Source organism: Poecilia reticulata, unplaced genomic scaffold (genome assembly GCF_000633615.1).
Source record: "Poecilia reticulata strain Guanapo unplaced genomic scaffold, Guppy_female_1.0+MT scaffold_422, whole genome shotgun sequence".
In the NCBI taxonomy this organism is placed as follows: Eukaryota; Metazoa; Chordata; class Actinopteri; order Cyprinodontiformes; family Poeciliidae; genus Poecilia; species Poecilia reticulata.
Window position 1 is genome coordinate 4,918 of NW_007615189.1, and position 10,157 is coordinate 15,074.

The window sequence follows — 10,157 nt, forward strand, 5'->3', positions numbered from 1 at the left end:
CCTAACGTGAAATGGACACAGGAGGCAATAAAGCCAGCCACATGGTCCCATGGGTGTGGTTTCTCTGCCAGAGGGAGAGTAGTGACCCCACAGTCTCCCTTGATGACGACAGTCACACTGTGTCGACTCCAGGGGGAAAAAGACAGGAAAACAAAGCCTCTGTCTCCGGCATCGCTCCCAGAAATATGAAGAGGGGGGACTTTAGGGGAGGGCTAGCGATTTGGTTCAGGAAGCCCCTACCCATTGTTTTGCTTCCTTCATTAGTCGTCGTGTCAACAGTTTGGCTCGTTATGCGTGTGCCACTGTTTTTGTTCTGCTGCACCCCGGCTGACCTTGGTGCTCTGATGTTTTGACAGATTGTTTCAAAATCCCATCAAGGCAGTTTAGCGTTTTGAAGCAAAGCAGCCGATACGATGCTGGGGCTGAACGTTCCACCAAAAGCAAATAAATCTGCGGGGTCTAAAATTAAACAAACGTGACGTAAATCTGCCGCCAGCGTTTCATCAGGAAATACTAAGAGGTGCAGCAGGGTGTGGCTATGTGTGAAGAGCTGCAGATAAGCAGTTGTGTATGGCAGGATTAGTAGCCTCATTAAGATAAGGTTTTATTGGAAAAACATTAAATACATCTATCTATCCATCCATTGTCTTCAACTTATTCAACATAAGCTCAAAAGGTAGGAGCTCCTGGGGAGAAACCCAGGGAATATCTTCATGGGATTCCTTGGTACTCACATGCCAGAGGGTAAATATTATTCCCCAAATGGTAAATGGTGCTTGTATAGCACTTTATCAAGTCGGGAGGACACCAAAGAGCTTCACACTACATTCAATCTTTCATCCATTCACACACTGATAGTGGCAAGCTACTGGATAATAGCCACAGTTCCCCTTGGCAGTCTGGAAAAAAATGTTCAGAGTCTGACCTGGGGTCTCCACCCACTGTGATGTGTCTCAAGTAAAGTCATCCATGAGACATCTTGATCAGGTGTCTGAACCATCTCAGCTGCCTACTCTCTGAGATATACCTGGATGATATCTCATCCAGCTTCTCACCCCATCTCAAAGGCGGAGTCCAGCCACCCTGCAGAGGATGCTTGTTTTGGGTGCTTGTAAGCAGAATCTCATTCTTCTCGTCATGATCCATATCTCACAACCACAGGTGAGCATCAGAACATAGACAGACTGGTAAACTGAGAGTTTTGCCAAAACATACCAAACCCAAACATACCAATACCGAACCCACATCATGGCATATGTACGAGGGACATATTTGCCCCATTCCTTCCCACCATCACTTGAGCAAAATATTCCAAGATGCTTGAACTCCTTCATTTGAGCCAGACACTTACCCCAGAGATTCACCTATTTCATTGATTATGTTACTAACAGTTTCAGTTTGTCAGAATGGGTAACTTTGCAGTAACTCACCATCATCGAGATACATCTGATCCAGTTCCTGGGGCTCTTGCTTGATGGTAATGTCCATTGATGGCGTAGTGGTGTCTTCAGCTAGCAGGCTGGGCGGACTTCCTGCAACTTGGGCTGAGCTGCCTGAAGCTTCTGCCTGGCTGGGGCTGTAAGCTTGAAAAAATGGTGGCTCCGCTGGACCGCCAGGAGTGGAAGGGTGAGACACTGGGGAGGACGAGGAACTGCTGTTGGCATAGACGGAATGGTGATAACCAAGGGAGCCCGGGCTGCCCTGAGAGTGGAGCACCGCTAGGGAAGAGTTGTGATCTGGCGACGTCGGGTGTGGAAGGCTTGGACAGCAAGGGGTCTCCTGAATGGGGGGCGCTACGGTGCCTGGTGGTGCGGCATGAGTTGGGCTGTTGGGGAGGCATTTGTTGTATGCAACAGGGGACAGATCGTGCAGGGTGGGGCTTGAGCTGGGAGACGACGGTGGCATGGCAGCGTGGCGGGGCGGACAAGGAGGGTAGCCACCAACCAGGCAGGGGTCAGGTTCAGCAACAGGCATGATGGACGTCAGCCTGGGCTGGCCGTAGTAGGGCTTTGAATGCATAGACAGCCCGACACTCCCAAGAGAATCATACTCATCAGTGGGCTCGGTTTTTATTATTGGTACTGGAAAGAAAGAGCAGAGAGAAAGTGGAGATGTTAAAAAAATAAAAGAACTAAAAAGTCAACGTGAAAAGAAGCCACGTGGCGCAGTGAGTCCATGGATAATAACTGTGAGCAAATACAGTTTTGGCCACAATATCCTCCCTAATACCAAACAACCAGTGGATTTAGGCTCAGTATGAACTTGGCTGTATCTTTTAACGGAGAAACCCCTCACCCGTTGCACCCGCTCTCCCTCTCCCCCCATGACCACCACTATCCTTACCACACCATGAAAAAGTAGCAAAACAGGGGGAAAGAAAAATGGATGAGTCATCAGTGTGGAAAGCCACAGCTGGCTCTAATAATGAGTAAGACCTATTTTCTTTGGAATCTCCTCCAACTCCGATATCCAATAAAAGTCCTTTAAAGCACTGGACTGCTGCTGCTGCTGCTGCTCGAGGAGCCCAGGACCCCCAGGTTTCCTCCACACACTTTAGAAGTAATTGATTCTCTCAGGACCAAAAAGATAGACGGGGAGCAAAAAAAAACGAAGTTGATTTGATTTTGATTAGACTGCCTGAGCGGCATAAGAGGTTGCAGAGCTGAGCCTGTGGTTTCGAGAGCTTCAGACCTCAGCTAATGCAGGAGAGTGCTGTGACCCCACTTGATCATCCTGCCTTCTCTCTTCAAATTTCTTATCCAATGCAGCCTGTCTGCATTACTTCCTGAGAGCGCTTCTTGAGTGACAGGTATCAGGTGCTTCCACTGCGCTGTTACGGTTTTGTTGTCTAAAACGGAACAAAAAAAAATGATGGCATGATCTCCGCATTAAGGGGCGTTTTGCTGAGTTATTATACAAGTATGTAATCACAGAGTGTGCCAGGACAAAACTAATTGGCTGGTGTTAAGATACCCTAAAGTATAACAAAGTCTTTGTAGTCACATTGGACATTCTGTTTCTATTCCTGCACATTGTTGAATCTTATTAATGGGTGTGGTGCCAGCCGTTAAAAGTTTCTGGCTATGCTTGCTCCAAGTGACATTTACTCAAAGGCATGGAGTTTTCACTATGAATAGACTGTCTGTTTTCACTGCATGAAATTGTAAACAGCAGAGCGTATGAGTGATAGTAGCAAGTAAAGGTGCAAATGAAGCGTCGGTGTGTCACGTGCTATGTTTTATGTTTTTTTTTCGACTGGATTTGAAAAGACACTAATCGCGCATCTAGCCTCTAGGGTGATGAGTGATAACGCAGAAGGGAACACATTTACGTCAGCTCTCTGAGTTTTAAAAGCCAAGGGACCAGGCTGTGGTGTGTTGGGGAGCATCGTAAGGCACACGCCTCCTCTCCACAGCCTGGGGAATAACAAATAAGTCACATGGTCACACTACATCCAAGCCTTCCACTTGTCTGCCATTTCTTAGTTTAAATGGATACCAGATTGCCATAAAACCATGTCAATGATGTCAAGTGGAAACCATAAAATGCCTTTTTTTTAATTTAGCTTCACCAAATCAGACCATTGGTTATTTATGCGAATTTGATCTCATGACTACTTAAAGTCCTGTTTAGTACGAGTTGTGATGTTAAAAAAGTTTGACAGAGTCTGAAAACAGTCGTTTCCATTTGGCTAAGAAGGAACAAAAACAATCGATTTTTCAAATCAACAACATAATCCTGAGGTTCCAACACTGAAATGCAGGACATTCAGCCCTTCCAGTTAAGGAGAATTTATGAGAGAAAACTAACTTCGCGAATAAAGTTTTTTTAATATAGACTGTTTTTTTTCTTCCATTGCAGCAGACACAAATAAAATTTGATTCCCCATAAATTATCTCTGTATTTCCTTTCCACTGAGAAAAAAAATAAACAATTTCACCAGACAGCTGGCAACTGCTCATCAACAAAAACAGTCAGGCATCCAGACGACATGGTTCAGGTTGGATTTAATTTGGTACACATTCAGACCTTCAATCAGTCTGTATATTATTAAAATTATAAAGCGGGACATCTAGAAAGTGCATTTAGACAGGCTTTAGCTGCCATAAGTACTGGCATCACAAGTGGAGTGTTATAAGCCAGTGTTTGGAGTTTGGAGATACCATTGTTAGAAGTTGGATAGAAGTTGAATTTTGGTTTGCTTGAAGTCGGACGGTCAAAATGTAGAGCCATAAGATTCTACAGTGGCAGGATGTTGGAACCACTGGGCGTCCACCTGTTGCGAAGGTTCTGGTCACCTAAGAATGACCGTACTGACTTAGTGTGGTTGACTTGGTTGTCAAGCACTGAATAACCACTTAATATCAGCACCTTCTATACCAACCCAAGTACTGAAACCCTTAAAACTGCCTGTGAAGTCTGACATAATGTCTGGAATCATAAGACAATGCGTTCAGCAACCAGTCACTGCCGCTAGAGTGGCTGCACTCAGAATGGTCCCGTAACCACGAGTTTTGGAAATTTAATTGGTGGAAATCTCCACCAATTAATTTAGCCATTCACTGTTGGAAAGACTAAATCCAAGCCAAAATGAAATTCAGTACTGCGTGATGTGATCATTGCATGTACTTATGTATTCTCCCCAGTTTGTACAGAGAAACAAAGATTATGCTTCCAAGTTGTGAAAAGCCATTGTTCCTGACTTTAGTTCACCTCTTGTAGACATATTAGGGATCCTGACAGGGATTCATTAGTGACAACCTACGACCATGTGCTTTAATCAGTCTTAGTGGTAAAGAGTATTTTTTCAACAAGATAAAGCCAACTCATGCTTTGATGGACTACAAGTGTCATCTTGAAATCCTTCCATTGCCAACTGGCTTCTAATTAATTTCTCCAATCTAACATGTTGGATTACCTATGACTTCAAAACAGATCAAGTGCCTTTTAAACTTTTCAGAAGGCCTGGAGTGATATGCTATCCCAGACAATTGGTACTTCCAAACTTCATACTTGGGATCAACACAAATATTTGACTTTTTAACACCTGCTGTTTCATTTTATGTGCAACACTCAATTTGGGTGCAGAACGTTTTTTTGGCAACGAGCGTAGTTTCTCCTAACCAGTTGGTTACGGCTTGAAGACGATAATGCTCTGCAATTTTCTCTTCTTTCCTGGTAGTTAACCCCGCTGTCTGCTTGCATTAAGCCCATTAGGTGTGCACTTGTAGCTTTACAGAGCTCTTGTTAATTTGAAGATAAAAAAATGGAATAAGGTAAGCAAATATCTAGATATTTGATTCTTTATTAGTGGTTTGTCTTTTAAAGCTATTCCAATTTCAGATCCAGTGCTACTATGCAGCAAAAATTATTTATTTTGGGGAAAAGATTGGCAATAATATTAGTAGTGGAACAGGTGGTAGTTTAACTCGAAGGTACCTGGTGCACCGTGTCCTGGTGAGACGCAATCTGGTCACCCAACATACTCTGGTTATTAGAATAAGGTATGGGGGTTTGATAAAAATCTAGCACAGGAGAAATGGCTGAAACAGCTATGTCCTTGTGCACATTTTGGAAAACCATAACTCGACAAATACTTATAAAAAAGAACAACGTCTGGTTCAGGAACTCTTCCTGTGTGTGTATGTGTGTGTGTAACAGAACATGGCTGTGGCAGTCTTCTCCCAAACTCCAGCCACAAAGAAATGGGGTGGGGAGCAACGTTAAGAATAGAACTTGATATTTTAGAGGAATCTCCAAATGGCCTGTAAAAATAAAGGGGTTCCAAGAAGCTCTTTGTCCAAGCAACGGTTGTTGCCAGCATGTTTCTGGCATTTGTTGTTTAATGTGGTTGGTGAAAACTGTTTCTTATTTCAAGAGCACCACGTCACATTGCTGCTCATGTAACAATGATTGGAAGGGTGCTTGGAAAAGCCAGTCTCATTGCAGAAGCCAGACAAGGACATTTGCATGGACCTCCTAGCATCATGGACAAACACTCAGGCTTGACTCCAAATGCAGCTGTATAGCATATAAAAACTGAAAATGTATTTTTGAATCGGTGAAAAATTCCAGTTATCCAAAAGAAAGGCACATTTTTACTGTCGCATGCAAAAAAGCTTCTGTTACTTTGTTTTTCATCTTGCTATGTACATTGGAATATATAAAAAAGGACTCTAAATGCTTAGAAATATGTATGTCTGACACTTTTGATGCAACACTCTTTTGAATAGTGTATGCATCTATTGGGATCTACTGATGCAGAACATCATATCTGTCTTTTCAACATGCCTGTGACATTACCTTCTAGTTTTTAACCATACTTAAAAATCTGAAAATAAAAGATCAATATTTCTATACACAGTCTTTATGGGACATTACATTGTCAAATAATAACTGATTTGATCACAAAGTAGGTGGGGCGTCGTCTGATTATGCATAATGACATTCTGAAGTGAGTGAATCTTCATTTGCACTGACTGAGCACCTGCATAGTACAGCGTGAGGTAAACATGATATTATTAGGTGATTATGGCAACATTTGAATAGCGCTTGTGGCAGTTCTATAGCTGTGGAGCAAATGTGTGACATAGATCGTAGCAGAATACCCAGTGTGCAGCATTTTTTGTTACATTGGTCACGTTCGGTAGGATTTGCTCCAGTATCAGTGTAGTTTTTATGTCCGTTTTAATTTTCAGTCAACACTTTAATCAAGAGATAAGTGCAATATACTAATTATTTATATTTTTTAAAGAGAGACATTGTTTTTATCTGGAGAATTGCATCCAAATTCCGTTCTACGATGTTCCATTGTTACAATGACAATAAAAGTTTCTATTCTGTTCTGTCCACATGTGAAGGAGGATAATGATGCGACACCATATTTTTTACTGTACCTACAGCTGAAACTCTTTCTGCAGAATTGAAATGCAGGGCAGATGCATAATACTGCAATGGCAGTGTAAGGTTTTTCTATTTCTGTCAGACCTCAACAGGGAAAGGACTATGTTTTTATGATGCACTCCTGATACTACCACTTCACTATACACGCAGCAACAAGCAGTGTGAGGCTGATAAAATCTGCTGACATGTCTTGAGCAATGTGCTCTACTGAAGCACCATGTGTCAGCAGGCACGCCAAACCATCCATTTCTTTTTTTCCTGTGTTTTCTCAGTGCGTTAAGCTGTTTGAAAGCAGTGGCTGCTGATAGCGTTTTCATTAGCGTCAAAGAACAACAAGTGGTCACATGACCTGAATGGAAAATAAAGGTGGTTTTCAGCATCTGTGGCCCCGAGAGTGTTAGCTCCATCCTTCCGCTGTTTCAAACAAGTGTGTCTATTTTAAGGCTCGGGCTTGCCTTTTTATAGCAGAACAGACACCAGAGTGTGAAAGAAATGTTCTCTCCCAATAACGTCACTGACCACAACTGTGCTTGAAGTGGGACCATGGGCCGGAAGACTCTTTTCATACGAGCAAGCGAAAAGTGTTGACAAATGTTTGTGTGTGCGATTGTGTGAATGTGTGGGTGTCTTCCCTTCCCCAGCCCACCCCGAGTACCTGGCCGCAACGTCGCTCGTTTTACTCACTGTTGGCACACAAGCACATACTGAAACCCTCAAAAGCAAAGAGCTTCACTCGGATTTCCTCTTTCAGTGTAGCTGTATTGAAACTCTTACAGTCATCATGACTACAAAGGGTCTCTTTAAGCTGATTATAGCCTTTATGCAGCAATACTTTAATTTGCACATCAAGTGTTTGTCTGAGGGGGAGTCTGTAGTTGAGTGATCTCAAAAATATTTCAGTTTCAGCAGCAAGGCAATATCAAATCAGCTATTGAGTGCTATTGGGCTTGATACAAACATTTTTTTTTTTTAAGAATAGGCAGGGTTTTTTTTGTTTGATTTTGTTTTTTTTTTTTTACATTATCAAGTAGGACTACAAAGCAGTGGCAAAACTTTAAATAGAATTTGAGGTTCATTGTTTCTTTGGCTCTGACTCCTGTGGCTTAATTATGCATCTTTGACAAGAGACTTGCTCTGCTTGTGTGGTCCACAGTGTGTTTGTGGTTTACTTGGCAGCAAAAAGGCGAACACGAGTCATCTTTTAATAAGAGTTGTGTTTGTGCCGAAAGAAATGGATCAGTGAAGGAGCCTCCTAACTTTCCCTTTGTATCTGCCAGGGCCCTCTGTGAAGGCCACTCGTCGATACCAGAACCAACCTCTGTAGAATCGCTGGCATTTGCAATAACTTTTGTGTACTTCAGTTACATTTTGTGTAATGTGACGGCACAAAGCAGCGTGTAGTTATGGAAGGAAGAGCACACATGGTTTACAAAAGTAAAAAAAAAAAATCTTTATTTTAAGCCCCTATTACTCTGATAATCCTAAATGAAATTCAATGGAATCAATTATGGCTCCGTTTATATTATGCTTTTTTTGGGACACCAGTCACATAAAGAAATGTGATTTGTATCATTAAGCTGCACATAGTAAGTGCATTTATTGATAATTATTGATACTTATCAAAAATTATTGTGGAGAAAATTGCAAAAATAACAATCCTGACAATATGAACAGTTCTGGCTTTCTTAAACATATTAACTGGAATTAATCATGACAACAATAAATCAAAATTGTTATAAGAAAATTATCACAATAAATGATAAAAAAGATGCCATTAATGCTCAGCCAAACAGAGAGGGCCAAATATAAATACATGCCACACTATTTTGATGTTTATTGGTTGAGAAATTTGAAAACTGTCTAAAGTTTGAGCTATTTACCTCTATCAATCCGTTTGTGATCTCCAAACTGGAACATGTTCTACATCTTCTGAGGGCTCTATTCTCGTGTGCTTGTCTCCTGTGCCCATCAAATATCTGCTGATAATGTAAATGTCACATCTTATTAACGGCTCTGGACCTAAAACAAGCTGCACACTACCTCAGAGGCTCTGGATCCATTAAGCGCCAATCAATGAAAATAAGATATCAGGGTTGGGGATCTAATGGATTCCTCTGGTAATCACGATGTGGATGCAGGTCTAACACAGCCATCATCACGCTTGTCTGCATATACACAAGGAGAAGATTTCTAGTAAAAACCCGGAGTCTGAAGCTCATTTTTTTAACCCGTTTTCTTGACTAAAGCTTAGTTGTGTCTTTCCGAGAATTCCATCACGAAAGCTGCTGATGCCTAATTCACACTATATCACAACCCTTTCAGGTTGCTACATGAATGACAGCTTGTGGGTGTGCGTGTGTGTTTTCATGTGCACCGTCATTCCTTTGTTGGGGAACCATGGGTTCATTGTGTGAGGCAGGGTGTAAAAGGCAGGTCCCCGGGAGGTCGAGTCAACTACACACTCGATTACTGACAGCACTTGGAGGTTCTGTCACTCAGCGGGTCTACCTCACAGCTGCGGAACGCCGCACCACTACTGCATAAACACCCCGTCTCATCTTCTGCTCTCTTTCAGTGTCTCAAGCTAACTGTTCCCAGGCAGGATGTCAAAAACACCCGACAAGAGCGGGCTACAAATCCCTTGTGGCATGTCGACAGTTGAAGGCAAACTACAGATTACAGGTGTCAAGAAGCATGCCTGCGTTTCTTAAAGAAGATCAGGCTGAGGATTACCGTTTGCAGGCACGTAGGTGAAGCGCTGGTACTGGCTCCTCTTCCTCTTGCCGTTGCAAACGTAGAAGTTGACTTGCACAGGACTGGATATTCTCTGGTTCCTGTAGGGTGGGATCTCCACAAGAAGAGTATTCTAAAGTGCAAACAAAACACAGCAAGGACACTCAAATGTACCGCCTGTACACCATTGTCACACTGTCGCACATCTGTTTTTCAGTTCACTTGTATAGGAAGACATGATAATATGACTTACTTAATATTTCAGCTAATACATATCTGGCAACAATTTAAGTGTTACTCCATTATTCGTTTAAAATGAAAAAAAAAAGAATAGAAAATGACATAACCGCAAAAGGAACGTTTCCTGTCCTGACGCAAATGAATAGTGGGAATTCCATATTCTTGATGCCAATAAAGGAGCTATCCAAAACTGGAGTAAATCAAAAATGACACAAATTCTTCAGAGACATGACAGGACTTGATGTTCACATTTCAAATTCAGCTCCACATGAAATAATTTA

The 10,157-nt window shown here is 42.1% G+C and overlaps 1 protein-coding gene across 1 annotated transcript; it reads right to left on the minus strand.

The window, feature by feature from the left end:
- Nucleotides 1-1,430: 1,430 nt before the first annotated feature.
- LOC103460988 (nuclear factor of activated T-cells, cytoplasmic 1-like) lies at nucleotides 1,431-9,769 on the minus strand (the record flags this gene model as incomplete). The annotated part of the gene is made up of 2 exons (XM_008403304.1): nucleotides 1,431-2,081; nucleotides 9,637-9,769. Coding segments are annotated over 2 exons (784 nt in total), but the record flags the coding sequence as incomplete, so codon positions are not given.
- Nucleotides 9,770-10,157: the final 388 nt, after the last annotated feature.